Source organism: Diabrotica virgifera, chromosome 8 (assembly GCF_917563875.1).
Source record: "Diabrotica virgifera virgifera chromosome 8, PGI_DIABVI_V3a".
Lineage (NCBI taxonomy): Eukaryota > Metazoa > Arthropoda > Insecta > Coleoptera > Chrysomelidae > Diabrotica > Diabrotica virgifera.
Window position 1 is genome coordinate 117,364,096 of NC_065450.1, and position 16,337 is coordinate 117,380,432.

The following is a 16,337-nucleotide window of genomic DNA, read 5'->3' on the forward strand; positions in this document are numbered from 1 at the left end:
TTGAAATATCAGTTGTTTCGTCACAATGCAAAGAAAAAAACGGTGAACCTTTAAATTTTTGCAATAGTTGATTTTTCAAATCCAGAGCCATGTCATCAATTCTACGTTTTACTGTGTCGTTTGAGAGAGAAATTTTTTCTACTTTCTTACAACTGTCTTCACTAAGTACGGTACTACAAGCAATAAGTAAACAAGGTTTAATTAGTGACTCACCGATAGTATGTGGTTTCTTGTCTTTAACTATCAAAAGTGCTATTTTGTATGATGCTTCCACAGCTTTCTCATTTTCAACACGAAAATTTGCAGTAGAGTCAAGTTTCATACGTTTTAGGCTGCTTTTTTTTTACAATAAAAAATTCTGAGCCTTTATCTTTCAAAGAAGAATGGTTTGTAATTAGATGCCGTTCCAAACGTCCGGGGCGCATTGCATCATTACTAAGAGCAGCATGGCAGTTGACACACTGAGGTAAACGACTGCCGTTTTTCTCCATAAAGGTAAAACCATACTTGATATAATCGTCTGAATACAATCTTTTCTTTGGAAGTGACTTAACCATTTTTAAAGCTGTTACACAACACTATTAAATAATTCACAAACAATAACTCTGTTATTAAATAGCGATTACACTGATTGCTACAAACAGCACACAGACGCTGTCGACTGAGACTGACGCATGAGACGGAGTCACTGAACTCAGGCCAGGAGTGCTTGCAATACAGTGTTGGTAAATATATTTTGCGCTCCTACGATGTTGCCATACACAAGACTGTCGTGTTTAACTCAGGTTGTGTGTTAGAGTAAAACGATTTTAATCACGTTTAAATAAAGAAATATTTCTAAACAAAATAAAAATACGAAATACAAAATATTTTGTTTTTTAACAAAATATATATTTTTTAATTTTTATTTTTTTTTTCTTTGTACCCTCACGCCTTCCCTGAAATTCTCTCACGCCATCCAGGGGGGCGCGCCCTCAGGTTGAGAACCACTTATTTAAAGCATACGAAATAAGTCGATGCTAAGTCGGAAATTGAAATTTACTAAACGCAACAGCAAGTGACAGTAAGTGACTTGCTGTTGCGTTTAGTAAATTTCAATTTCCGATTTATCATCGACTTATTTCGTATGCTTTAAATGATGACGTACGGGTAAAGATTCAGGGACTCAACTGTAGTTAAATCGTTGTTAGCGAAGAGCGATGACCCAAATATACTGAAAGTACACACTACCAGACGAAGAATATTTGTTATGTTGTAACTTTCACTTTTTTTTTTACATACCCTCTTTAAATGCCGTGTCCGTATTCAGATCTTGGCCGTCATAATGTTCACAATTTTCTAAAACCTTCATGAATTTTCATTTCCTCCTGCGTATTTTCCGTCGTGTTGTCCTAAAAGTAGGTAATGTTTTCCTCGTCCAAAAGTTTAAGTACTCTGCAAGGATTTGACCTGGTCCAGGCGCTTTATTATCTTGCTGCACTGCTTTTCTGACTTCCGAGTTCAGTATACTGGGACCTCTGTCTAATCGATTGTCACAGGTCGAGTTCAGTATGTGTATGTGTATATGTAGCATTTTCTCGAGAATCATCGTCAAAAAGATCACTCATGTATCCCTCCCCATTCATTGCACTGTTCTTGCTACATGAGCATTTTTCAGTTTTCTAATTCCGGAGGTATATTAAATTTGTTGTAGAGGTTGAAACTATCTCGTTTTTTAGGTCTTTACATGATTTCTCGAGCTAGGATTCTTTGGTTTGCTTAATTTTTCTTTTTAGGTACGAGTTTGTTGATTTCACGACATTTGTTAATTATTTCTATTTTTATGTTTTCGTCGAAATTCCACCAGGTCTAGAATTTCTTGTGTCATCCACTCATGTTTTGCCAATATTGTATGCGTTTTCAAAGACTCTCTTACGTCCTCTAAAATCGAGTTTTGTATATTGCACCAACATTCGTTGATGTTTCTGTTTTCGTTTGGTACTAGGCTTGTTCAATTGATGCATACCATGTTTAAAGAATTCTTGTGGCTGTAGCTCGAAGAATTTTTTTACATCATTTTGTATAACTCCATTTTCGGGGGCCTAAAGATGTGAAAATCGTGGGCCTAAAGAGCGATAAATCGAAACTATAGGGTGGCTGTTCTAATATCCTCCATGTCTTTCGTTGTAGATTTCCTTTCACTACTTTGACGACATAAGGCCGAGCCACAGCCGAGCATTGTTGTACAGAAGAATGGCAGCACATGAGAGGCTTTTCTGGACGTTTTCGTCATATTGTTTGATGAACCTTGTTTAAAGTTTTCTCATACAGGTTTTCGTTGATATGCACTCTAGGTTATATAAAATCTATGACCAAGGGTACTTCATGGTTGGAAAAAATGTTAACATGACAATCCCCGCCCAAGGTTGAACTTTGTATGACTGCACGAATGGATGGATTGTTACAACAAACGTCATTTTTAAGACACAATACTTAAAATCGCAATCAAATACAAATGATAGGAACTGATTAGTGTGACATTTACAAACAGTATTAACATTTCAGAACGTCAGCTAAGTTATTACAATTGTATACAAGGCTAATCTCACCAAAGATGTGTTTCAATTGAACAATCTTTTATATTCGCTATTCTGTACATGTTTCTATTTATCTGCTGTGATATGTATTCACGTTAATTATTTATATGGGAAATAAGCCACAATTAAAATGAAAAAAATAATTTTATTAACGTTTCGACGCCCAAATCGGGTGCCGTTGTCAAAATACAAAATATTACTAAAATAAACTAAAGTGTTGTTGCTAAGCAAAAAAATTCTTCTAATAATTTATTTAATCTCACTCATTTATATTGGCAATTCAGACATATATTATACATTTTAAAGTAGAAGACTTTAAAATGATATTGCCAATATTTATGAGTTGCGTTCCTGGGACGACTTACTGAAAGATAGTTCATTCGATTACATGAAATTAACCCCAACTCAAGAATATCCGTCATAAAAAATTATAGCATGTGATATGTCTTTAAAAAGACAACCAAATGCAACGACAGTAAAATTCTCGCGTTAGAGACTTCATAGTAAATCACAAGGGAAAACCAGGAAAAACCCTGTGATACTATCCCGACATCGTAAGTATTTGGTCTTACATTAATTTACTCTCAAAAAATAATACCAAATTCTGACTTGTAACATGTTTAAATTATAAATAATATTAATAATACTAGATATATAAGTAATACTAAAATATAAAATATGTACTAGCTCGATATTATTGACTTACTAATCTTGGTATTTTCTTTCTATTGACTTCCTCTTTCAGTATGGGTAACCACATCCTACTGCATTCTACCGAGGAATTTGCGATACAATTGGTTTCATTTAGCATAATTAGAGCCGCTTCTTTGATTTTTCTCTTTTTACTATCTGATTCTTTCAGGACTATACTTGAATCTCTCCACTGAACTCTATGTTCATTATCCCATGCATGTTGACATATTTGAGATCTCTCAAATTCTCTATTTTTAATATAAGATTGATGTTCACTTATTCTAACGTCTAATGGTCTTGATGTCTCACCTAAATAAAATTGTTCGCATTCACAAGGTATTTTATAAATGCAATTTTTTGTTCTTTCTTGATCATTGTTAGGTTTAGTTTTAGATAGAATAGATCTCAATGTGTTTGTTGTTTTGAATGTTGTTGAAATGTTGAATTTATTTCCTATTGTTTTAAGTTTCTCGGATAGTCCTTTTATATATGGTATTGATATTTTCCTCGTATTATTTCTGGTGAATGTTGTAGGATCCCGTTCTAAGTTGTTCTGTTCCATTCGATCCAATCTTGACAATTCCTTATTTATAAACGATAAAGGAAAATCATTTTTTAATAAAACAGATGTTAACAATTGTTTTTCTGCTAAAAAGGAATTTTCGTTAGAACAAGTAATTTTGGCTCTATCATATAAGGATTTAATGATTCCCTTTTTAACGTTGATGTTGTGATTTGACTTGTAATTGAGATATCTGTTGGTGTGTGTTGGTTTTCTATACACTTGAGTCTCATATCCAATATCCTTCTTTGAGATCAAAACATCGAGGAAAGGTAGGCTGTTATTGTATTCCTTTTTTTTTTATTGTAAATTTTATTGTCTCTTCTTGATCGTTTATAATATTCAGGAATGTATCCAACAATTCTGATCCATGAGGCCATATTGAAAACACATCATCTACATATCTCCACCACCATATGTATTCACGTGTTTGAGGGTTTCTTAGGAGGTCTAGATATATCTTTCTAAGCTTAGTTGACCTTTATTTCTTATTTCCTTTGCAGAATTCGATTAGACTAGACACTAGACGATCACCGATCACCTCTTTGATTTCTCTGTCCCAAGACAAAGTTTCCGGTTATGTTTTGCGTTAGCTTCTTCGATCTTACTCATCAATATAATCTCTTTCCAGAGAAAGTTTCTCTGACAATACGATGTCTTATTGTAGAACGATCTGTGCTTAGACTTAAAATATCTTTCTACAATATCCTCAATAGATCCAAACCTCCATCCCCCGAACATTATTTTGGTGTCTGAAAATAGTCAGTACATGTAAGGTATGTACTTTTGTAATTGTTACGATCGACTTGTGAGGAGCTGCCGAACTTTAATGAAAGAGCAATTGACGTTCCCAACAGCAACTACCATTTTTACCGCGAGTAATAGCGCGATGTAAATATTTTCGTCGTTGTAGTTCAGTTATAGTTATGCGCAAATGCAGGATTTCATATTTCAAATTAGATTAATTTCAGAGATAAGTCTTAAGGGGGCGTCCATAGTGCACGCTGGTTTCCGAGTCAGAAAGCCAACGCCGAGTCGGTGTAGCTAAATCCTTCGTATTTAAATGGGCCTGTCCGAAGTGCACCAGCGCAGCGCGCAGATAACTAAATAAGAATAATAATTCGCACATCGACTACATACGTGTAATGAATGTACTCCATTGTATAAGATATTTTTGTATTGCAGAATAAATGAATCACATATTTTAGAAACCCCACAAGTACGCCGAACATCATTTTTGAACATCATTTTTCGTGGTGGACAAAAAACTGATTTGCAATCAACTCCTGTTATTTATTACAATAATTTTAATGAGATGTTTGTGTGCATATGAGTGTTTTACAATATTAATTTTTTCTTTTTTGCCAATTTTACAAAGAGATTTTGTCGCTGTACTTACGGGGCTTCTGAATTACAGGCTAAAATAAACAATAATACTTGCAAAAATTAAGATATTTATTCAGTTACATACATTAAATATGTAGTAAATACAAAATTAGTCAAGAACGTTATGTGGGTCATCTTTGTCTACTACTGGCCATCCAAAAATGTTTTTGCAACGCCTTGGTGATTTACGTAAAACATTGCAGTGTTCGTTTGGAGATCATGAATTTTAAATACTTTAATAGTCAGTTGGAGTTGATGGAGATAAAATACCTCTTGAACTGGAATATTGGGAAGCATTAAATTTGGCATAAAATCTATGCATATTGTTTCATGAGAAGAATCTTGTAAACAACGCTCTTTAATTTGTTTCATTTTACTATGAAATTTTCTTGCTCGCCTTTGGTGAACCTCTTTTTCAGCTTTTGCGACTTATTTCGCAGCTTCGTTTAGATATTTACTCTTAATTTTCACGTCTAAAGATTCGCACAAGCAACACACGTATCTAATTGTGGCCTTCCGAATTCTAAGTCAAATCTTTCTCTAAAGATTTTTTAAATAAAAGTAGTAGTTGCAAGCTACATCGGGATATTTTTCCGTGAACAGCATCTTCATAGTTTTTGATATCTAGCTTTTCAGAAAGATATTTGTACGTAGGGCCTGTGTAATGCGCTTCACGTACAGGGAATGAGTTTATGTGGTCCTCTATCAACTTGACAACAGCACCCGGTATAGGGTTTCCTGATATACCTTGCCCACGTCTATCAATGGGAGACTTTCCTGCCACAAGTAAATCACAAAGTCGTCTGACTCGGTCATCATAAATAGCAAAGAATGCTATATACGCCTTTTTACAAACATTTGTAAGTACAACTTAAACCTGTGTCTAAATGGATACTCTCTGAAACAAGTCCGTGAAATCAAATTTTTAGGTATAGTATTTGACTCACAACTCACATGGACTTCACATATCAACAATTTAATTCAATCCTGTCAACAACGAATAAATTTACTAAGAGTGTTATCCAATCATAAATGGGGTTCAGACACTAGAATTCTCCTAAAGCTATATCAAACTTTAATAAGAAGCAAGCTCGACTACGGATGCATGTGTTATGAAACAGCAAACAAAAATCAACTAAAAAAACTGGATATCATTCAAACCACATCTCTACGACTAATCTTTGGAGCCTTTAGAACTACTCCAATAAGAAGCCTTCAGTTCTAGCAGGAGAAATACCATTATACCTCAGAAGACAATACCTATCACTATGCTACAATTCAAAAATTCTAAACGCAAAGGAAAATACCTTTCTCGCAAGTTTAGTATCGGAAGAACCACCGGAACAATACAGAAATTACACCACCAAGGCAATACCATTTTACGAACGCATTAAACGATTACCGTATAGCATCAATCAAAACACCTTAGCATCCATAAAAAAATATCAGACACCCCCCTGGACAGTTTCTTTACCAATAGTAGACCTCTCCTTACATAATTCTAACAAACATTCACACACCTCTGCTGAGATCAGGCTTCAATATCATACAAATTTACTCAAATACTCTTCTTACAAACTTTTCTTTACCGATGCCTCCAAAAGTTGCAACGGAATAGCTGCTGCTACTGTATCAGAAAACGTAATTTCCGCCACTAGATTATCTGATGGCTGCAGTATTTATACCGCAGAACTTCAAGGAATACTTGACGCACTAAATCATTGTAAAAATACAAATGAAAACCAAATACTAATATTATCAGATTCACTAAGTTCTTTACAGGCCATCAAACATGTTTACCCTACCCACATCAATCTATTTCTAATTAAAGACGCGTTGCATCAGCTTCAATTTTCTGGGAAAACCATCTCATTTATGTGGGTCCCATCCCATGTAGGAATAACTGGTAATGAGTTAGCAGACAAAACAGCGTTCGAAGCGATAAACAATGTGAACATTCCGACTACAACAGGCATACCAATCTCTGACACTAAACCTTTATTCAAGAATCATGTAAACAAAATCTGGCAAGAAATATGGGATCAAACAAACACAAATCTGAAAACCATTAAACCAGACATATCTTCAAAAAATCTTCCTATGCCACCAAAAAGAAAAGACCAAGTAATTATCAGCAGACTCCGGCTCGGACACACACGACTTACCCACAGCTACGTAATCTCCAAGGAACCGCCACCAATGTGCCAAAGATGCCAAATACCTCTCACAGTTAACCATATAATAATAGAATGTCCAGAATACACTTCAGCGAAAACAATATTCAAGATACCCAACAGCCTGAAAGAAGCACTGGTCACAAAATTCAATGAAGTTTTATCTTTTGTAAATCATTGTAAACTGTATAACAAATTATGATTCATTTCTTTTTTTCTTTGTAAACTCTAAATAATTTCCATATTTTTGTCATTCTTATATTCTAAAAATGTATCTTTTGCTCTATCTATTTTGTATTATAAATGTACCGCTAATAACCCGAGTGGTTGATGCGGATAAAAAAAAAATAAAAAAAAACATTTGTAACACCAGAACTTGTTGAAACTGTGTATTGAAAAGAATTTTTGCGCTGAAAATTCGTCACAGGATTCTTTTTTCAGCGTTTTATTGGTACAACACGAATTAAACTTTGAAGAAACGCATCTTGTTTATTTTTGGTTTCAAACTGATGAAATTTAGTTAAAAGTTCATCTTGATGACCTAAGGCTACTTTCTCAAAACATTTCATATTGCATCTATTTTTAACAACTATTTTTAAAACACCTACCCAATGATAATAATAATAAATCAAACCTGCAAGATACGCCCCTGTGTCTTTCGGGAACCAAATTTCCTTTATAATTCGAATTCGTATATGCTGTTCCTTTTACTCTGGCCTTTTTAACTTTCTCTCTTTGGTACTCTACTTGTTTCACTCCTTTCTTCCGTTTCTTCACATTTTCATTGTTTTGTTCACTAATATTCTCCATTTTTTTCCTTGTTTTAATCGAAGATTAGACAAATGACATGCAACCACTTGCTCTGTTTGGAGAACATTAATAAGAAAATTAGTGTTTTCCATGGTTGCCACTGCGCACAATTGATTCATTTTTTTTTGATTGATTGGTATGCTTTATTGTCAAAAAATTTTTACAATTTGTGGACAAAGCTTATACAAAATAAAAAATACAATAAAAAACTAAAAATAATAAAAACTACAAACAAAATAAAAACAGAAACAGACACCAAATAAATGGCGTGAGTTATACTACTTAAATACAATTTTATAGTTATTAAGTACACATTAAAAAATTTTAAAAATTTTGGAAACAATATGTATACAACGTCAGAGCAAAAAGAAGGCGAACGAGGAAAAGGGAAAGGGATTCACGTTTTACATCATGTAGTACAGAAACCCCTCAAATGCGGTACTCAAATGCGGTCATAACCTAAATTTCCGTTAAAATGTTACTTAAAATATGTGATTCAAATACAATGAGTTTTTTTTTATTTTAGTGCTGGGAAAAAGGAATACCTCTACTAAAGGAATTAGCAAATTTGTATGAAACTATTTTCTTCGACTACAAATTATTAAGTGATATTTTAAGATACCAGGCTAAGTTTTATGATAATATTTTAACACAACTCCGTCCTGAACCGGAATATTTCCGAGTGGGATTTTACGGTTTAAGTTTTCCATTATTTGTAAGAGTAAGTATATTGCATTTTTAATTTTGGGATTAAGGGGCAATCCTAGTGTAAAAGTACGAAATTCATATACTTTTTTGAGAATTTCTAAAATAAAAAGTACTGCACCAATTGTTTTGAAAATATGCATGAGCATTTATTATAAAAAAAGGACATGTAAAAAAAGTTTCCTAAAAAAATATTGAAAATTAAACGATTTATGCGCCATCTGCTGGTACCGTGAAAAAAAACAGCTCCACTGCTGCAGTGATTATTGAAATACATATAAGTAGGCCAGGGTAATAAGACAAAAATATACCCTGTTCGTGACACTTCAGCAGCCAGGGTACTGAAGCGTTTTTTCGACAGGTAATACCTATAGGAACTAATTATAACTATTTCCTGCGTATGATCTGGCGGCCATTTTTATTTATAAACAATTAACTGTCAAAAAATTGCATTTTCCCCTTTTTTTTTCAAATCAACGGAAAACAGTGAAACTTATGATTTTTTAGTACAAATATCTTCGAGATTATGGAAAAAGCTTTAAAACGACGTATTACAAAGTTTGCGACCTTTTTTCGCAATTACATTAACAATAAATGAGTAAATCAAACTTTGTAATACGTCATTTTAAAGATGTTTCCATAATCTTGAAGATATTTGTAAAACCATAAGTTTCCCTGTTTTCCATTGATTTGAAAAAAAAGTGAAAAATGCCATTCTTTGACACTTATGCCTGGTTGCACCAACAGATCTTAAGCTCCAGTTTAGCTAAGCTCTACTTATATATAGGGCCTCCTTGAGTAATATTTACGTTGCATCATAATTTTAGATTCTTACCTTATTATTAATTATACCTATTATTATATTATGGTATCCTTATTGTAATAAATTATAATTATATTAAATTAATTCTTATGATATTCTCGACTTAAGCTTAAGATCTGTTGGTGCAACCAGCCATTAATTGTTTATAAATAAAAATGGCCGCCAGATCCTACGCAGGAAATAGTTTCAATTTGCTCTTATCCTGTCGAAAAAACGCTTTAGTACTCTGGCTGTGTCATGGAAAAAACCTTATTACCCTGGACTAAAGTTATTTTCTATACCGTCAACTAGGATTTTTGAAAAATATTAAAATTTGGAAAAACGACGAAGTGTTGAAATTTTTTTTTAAATTAGCTAAAAAATTCTCAGTTTCAAAAACCGCCAAATTGACATTTTTTATTCAATCAAATATTCCCTAGTTGATGGTATAGAAAATACCTTATATTTCAATAATCATTTTGAACTTTTATATTTCAGGATCTTTATTAGTCCCAACCACTGCAGCAGTGGAGCTATGTTTTTTTACAGTGCTAGCAGATGGCGCTTAAGTCGTTTAATTTTCAATATTTTATTATGAATTTTTGAAGTTATACTTCTTTACGGGCGTAATGACGGTGAAATTTTATATGGGAAAACCTAGCGACCGGGCGCATGCGCATTATAACTTTGTTCTGATTGGATGTTCAAATGACATGACAAAAATTATCCAATATGGCAGCTGTGGCACAGCTGTGGGACTGTGTTTGGTTATAATGTATGCTTGTTGCGTTTTAAAATTTGTAGGAAGAGAAACAACAAACAAAAAGTTAGTTAATGGTTATACTGCCTTTTTAAATAGTTTTCATATTATATTTTTGGACTTATTTACATAGAAGAGATGATTGTTGCTCATGTGAAATCTCATGTGAAAGCTCATCAAACTGTGCCTAGTATGAGTGCCGCAGATCTCGCTTATTCAAAGCTAAAGAATCTTTCACTGGTAAGTGTTTTATAAATAGTTGATCAAATTTTGTTATGATATTTGAACATAGCCACTTTGCACGACGCAAGTGATTGCGAAATTTATTAGTCGTTATACGGGCTCCGATACCTACCTTGAACCTACCAAAATACATAAGTAGTATGTAATACTTTTTTTTACATAATTTGATTACCATCAAAATTTCTATCAATATTCATCTAATATATTGTCTTCTTACCCTATGTTTTGTTGTATTTTTTCAATTCTAAATCATTTCAATTCAAAATCAAAATAATTTGATTTACATAAGTTAAAAATGTCAAAAGGTTAATCTGTTTAGTTAGACGATCTTCGCACATAATGACAAGCTGTCTCTGTGATGCAGTTTTAATGCGGGTGAATCCCAATACAACGCAAATACCAGCCGCGTGGTAAGTTGGTTCGAATCCCAATAGAAACTTTTATTTTTTTATTTTTTTTTATACATTTTATGATTGTAAGTATATTTATTATATAATTTTATTTTCAGAAAATACGTATTTAGTTAAAAATTTTTCCGACAATTAATGTTCAGAAATCATTTGTGGCATTTTTAATGTGTTTGTGTGTGTTTTATTTTTTTATTATTTTAATTTTTGGCACTGTTTTAATAAAAATGTTTGAGAAGTATTAAGTATAAATTAATTTAATATTTAAATAAAATATAAATAAAAAGTATATTAATTTCGTTTATAATCATATAATCATATAATCATATAATAGAAGTATAACTTCTTACGTGCGTACAAAGTACACACACATTCTTTTTTTTACATGTACTTCTTTTTATAATAAATGCTCATGCAAATTTTCAAAGCAACTGGTACCTACAGTAGTTTTTATTTCAGAAATTCCCAAAAAAGTATATGAATTTCATACTTTTACACTATAACTAGGATAGCCTCTTAAGTGTAAATATTGTTGGATACTTTTTAATCGTAGACTATTTACTTTTATGGGAATTATATTTTGTTACCTTGTTGGGAATTACTTTCAATAATAATTTCACCCAAAGTTATAAGTCATTTGTTGACTCTCTTCTTGCTAAATATTCTAGTATATTACTTTAGTTAAGACAAATAGCAATTATTTCGTTAAATTTTTTTTCTTATTAGCATCTTTTCTTTTTTCTTCTTATTACAGGCGAGGCACTACTTGTCTCTGACTTCCTAACTTTAAGTTTTCGTGAGGTTAGCTTTCAAATCAAATATTTTTTTTTAATTAAGGCTGTTGGCCCACGCTGCAAACGTAGAAAACAAAATAATTACAAGCAAAGTTGTATTCATGTTTTTTTTTTGTTCTAGAATAAACAATTTGTATATAGAGGACTGGAATACGAACGAATTGGTGCCTTCACTCAAAGATTACAAACGGAATTTCCATCCGCACAGATTTTGATGAAAAACACTCCTCCAGATGACGCTATTATTAACTCAGATGCACAATGTATCCTTTTAAAATTGTATTTTATATCAGCACAAATACTTAAACCCACAAAACCTTGTACCCAAAAAACCTTGTCTACAAACGTAAAACAAACTCGTTGATGCATTAAGAAATGCAGCAAAGTAACTAAAATTAGATTATTTACCTACTTGTTGATATTTTTTCCATCCTTTCAAGTGGACATTGCCTTTTAAGCAAGAGTTCCGAGTTCAAATATGGAGTATATAGTTTAAAATTCAAACAAATTTGTAAATTTGATCAACATTAGCAGTTCTTGAACAGTGTTGGAGATAGACAGCAGCTTTGCCGTAGTACCTTATTTAACCTAAAATTCTCGGAGAACTGGTTGTTAGTCTTTATTTTTGATCGAAGTTTGTTATAGAATCGTTGTACTGCATTCACAAGAGTGTAATATTATTAGATGAGCTTTCCAGTACCTGCCATATAGTCCAGGAACCGAAGCTTTTCACCTCGCAATTTTTACAGAATAGATAGATTTGCTTGAAAATTTAACAATAAGTAGTGGATAGTCCAAGAATCAAAATCTATATGATGCCGAAAGGCGCTTTTACCATGGGGGTGGTTGCCACCCCATCTCGGGAGTGGAAATTTTTTATTATATTTTGACCGCAAAAGTTGAAAAAACATTAATTTTAGACAAAAAATAGTCTATACATTTTTTTGATAAAATTAACAGTTTTCTATTTATTCGCTATCGAATGTGTTAGTTTTATATCGAAAAAATCAATGTTTTCGATATTATACTCATTTACGATTTACTCAATTCTTGCCGTAGAAAAAATTTTTTCAAACCAAGTTCTTGGGAATTAAATGATCTACAATTTCATATTTAAACATTTTTTCGTATCTCTAATGATAATTTTTCTATTCTGAAGAAAATGGCATTTTTAACCAAACTACAAAAATCCGTTATTCGCTTTTAACTACAGTTTTTTTAAAACTAATCATTTTAAGCCCGTCAGACTTCTGGAATTTATTAATAATATATATATATATATATATATATATATATATATATATATATATATATATATATATATATATATATATATATATATATATATATATATATATATATATATATATATATATATATATATATATATAAAAACATAAGATGTAGATCTTTGAAACACACTCAGTGAACTATATATATATATATCTATATATATAAAATTCTCTTTCGCAGGCTTTGTTGCCAAACTCCTCCGAAACCACTTGACCGATTTTTATGAAATTTGGCAGGTGGACTCGACCGGACAGGGAGTAGGTTGTTATCTATATTTCATAGCCGTACGTTATAAGGGGGCTTTGCCCCCCCTAAAATTTTTTTTTATTTTTCGACAAACCGATTTTTCTTAATTGTATATGATTCACAAGCAAAAGATACATATAATCCTAAATTTTCACTTTTCTATCTTTAACCGTTATTTTTTTAAAAAAATTTCGTGGTTTAACATCTATATATATAAAATTCTAATTCGCAGGCTTTGTTACCGTACTCCTCCGAAACCGCTTGACCGATTTTCATGAAATTTGGCAGGTGGACTCGACCGGACAGGGAGTAGGTTGTTATCTATATTTCATAGCCGTACGTTATAAGGGGGCTTTGCCCCCCCTAAAATTTTTTTTTATTTTTCGACAAACCGATTTTTCTTAATTGTATATGATTCACAAGCAAAAGATACATATAATCCTAAATTTTCACTTTTCTATCTTTAACCGTTATTTTTTTAAAAAAATTTCGTGGTTTAACATCTATATATATAAAATTCTCTTTCGCAGGCTTTGTTGCCAAACTCCTCCGAAACCACTTGACCGATTTTCATGAAATTTGGCAGGTGGACTCGACCGGACAGGGAGTAGGTTGTTATCTATATTTCATAGCCGTACGTTATAAGGGGGCTTTGCCCCCCCTAAAATTTTTTTTTATTTTTCGACAAACCGATTTTTCTTAATTGTATATGATTCACAAGCAAAAGATACATATAATCCTAAATTTTCACTTTTCTATCTTTAACCGTTATTTTTTTAAAAAAATTTCGTGGTTTAACATCTATATATATAAAATTCTCTTTCGCAGGTTTTGTTGCCAAACTCCTCCGAAACCACTTGACCGATTTTTATGAAATTTGGCAGGTGGACTCGACCGGACAGGGAGTAGGTTGTTATCTATATTTCATAGCCGTACGTTATAAGGGGGCTTTGCCCCCCCTAAAAATTTTTTTTATTTTTCGACAAACCGATTTTTCTTAATTGTATATGATTCACAAGCAAAAGATACATATAATCCTAAATTTTCACTTTTCTATCTTTAACCGTTATTTTTTTAAAAAAATTTCGTGGTTTAACATCTATATATATAAAATTCTAATTCGCAGGCTTTGTTACCGTACTCCTCCGAAACCGCTTGACCGATTTTCGTGAAATTTGGCAGGTGGACTCCCTGCTGGAACCCGAACAAAACGGTACTATTTTTACTTCTCTAGCGCAGTCCGTTTCCGAACTGCGTTATGCCGTGCTTTAGCGCGAACCGTAAGTCGTAGAAAAATTCTGAGCACAGAATAAGAAACAACGGGAAATTTTATAATAGAAAAGTGCAGCAGATTAACTTTTGGACTCAAATTGGATAAAATATGAATTTTTTAATTTTACGAAATTTTCAAAAAAACTTGCTTTCGCCTGGGCAAACCATCCAGTTTATGCATGTTAACTAGATGAACAAACGAAAAATATCGTGAACACTATTGCGTGTCTTAAATGATCGATAATATTTTTTGTTATTGTCATAATTAATTAATATTTAGAATTTTAAGGTATGAATTAAAAAAATAAAATTTATTTTACATTTAATATTTGATGGGGGCGAGTTAAAAGTGCACTGAGTCATGCAGTGCTCTATGGGTGCAACTTATTATTGTTGCACTTTTAACACAATACGTTACACGCATTGTGTTAAAAGTGCAACAGTATGTTTTTGAATTCCTGAGAGAGAAGGTGTGGTCATATCAAAGGAATGTTATATATGTTTCATATCTCTCAATGCTACTCACTGTGTTGCCTATTCAAAATGGAAGAATATGTGTTTCAATTTATAAGAGAGATGGTGTGGACATATCAAAATAATTTTATACAAATTTGTTTAATATTTCTCAATACAAGTTACTGTTTTGCTGAAAAAATGGAAGAATATGGGTTTGTTTATTCATGAGCGAGATGGTTTGGTCATATGAAAAGAATGTTATATACTATATAACATTGTTTTCGAATATATAAGATATTATGTTTAATATTTCTCAATGCAAATCAGAATTTGGCCGGCTTAAAGGGGAAGAATATGTGTTTGAATTCGTGGGTGAGATGGTTTGGACAGATCAAAAGAAAGTTATAAAATTATGTTTAATATTTCTCAATGCAAATTACTGTTTTACCGACTTAAAAGTGGAAGAATATGTGTTTGTAATTTATGAGGGAGATGGTTTGGTCATATCAAAAGAAAGTTAAGTATATATGTTTAATATTTCTCAATACTACTCACTATTTTGCCTACCTAAAAGTTGAAAAATGTGTGTTTCAATTCATGAGTGAAAGAGTATGACGTATTTGATTTCATTTGAGAGATGGTTTGGTCATATCAATAAAATGTTATATTTTTAATATGTCTCAATGCAAATTACTGTTTTGCCGACTTAAAAGTAGAAGAATATGTGTTTTAATTGATAAGAGAGATGGTTTGGAAATATACAAAGAAAATGATGTCCTGATCCCGCTTATACTAATGATTCCAACGGACTTACCGTTAGAAAATTGCAAGAATAACTTCGTTTAAAAAGTAACGAGTTTTCAGGTTTGGCACACGGAAAATTTTTGCGCGTAGGGAAACCGTCATCGTTATTTATTTTGCACCAAGAATAGAGTATTGTTTATAAAAAAGCATTACATTGATGCAAATTTTTGTCATACATTATTTTTTAGATTTTCTGTTAATTTACTTAGTGAACTTTGAGATATCATTATTTAATTCACAATAACACCGGTACGAAGTTCGTCGGGTCAGTAATTAAAATAAAATTAAAATTATATACAATTTTGTTTACTTTGCTGGTGCAGAATTTAGACACACAACCCTATGACGTCACGA

The 16,337-nt window shown here is 32.2% G+C and overlaps 1 protein-coding gene across 2 annotated transcripts in view; it reads left to right on the forward strand.

Moving 5' to 3' along the window:
• LOC114336054 (dedicator of cytokinesis protein 3) overlaps positions 1-16,337 on the forward strand; it is a 403,673-nt gene that overhangs the window by 334,118 nt on the left and 53,218 nt on the right. For both annotated transcript variants that reach the window (XM_050659323.1, XM_050659324.1), the window contains 2 exons: positions 8,728-8,922; positions 12,034-12,175. In XM_050659323.1, coding sequence (XP_050515280.1) covers positions 8,728-8,922; positions 12,034-12,175 — 337 coding nt within the window. The remainder of the gene's footprint in view (positions 1-8,727; positions 8,923-12,033; positions 12,176-16,337) is intronic.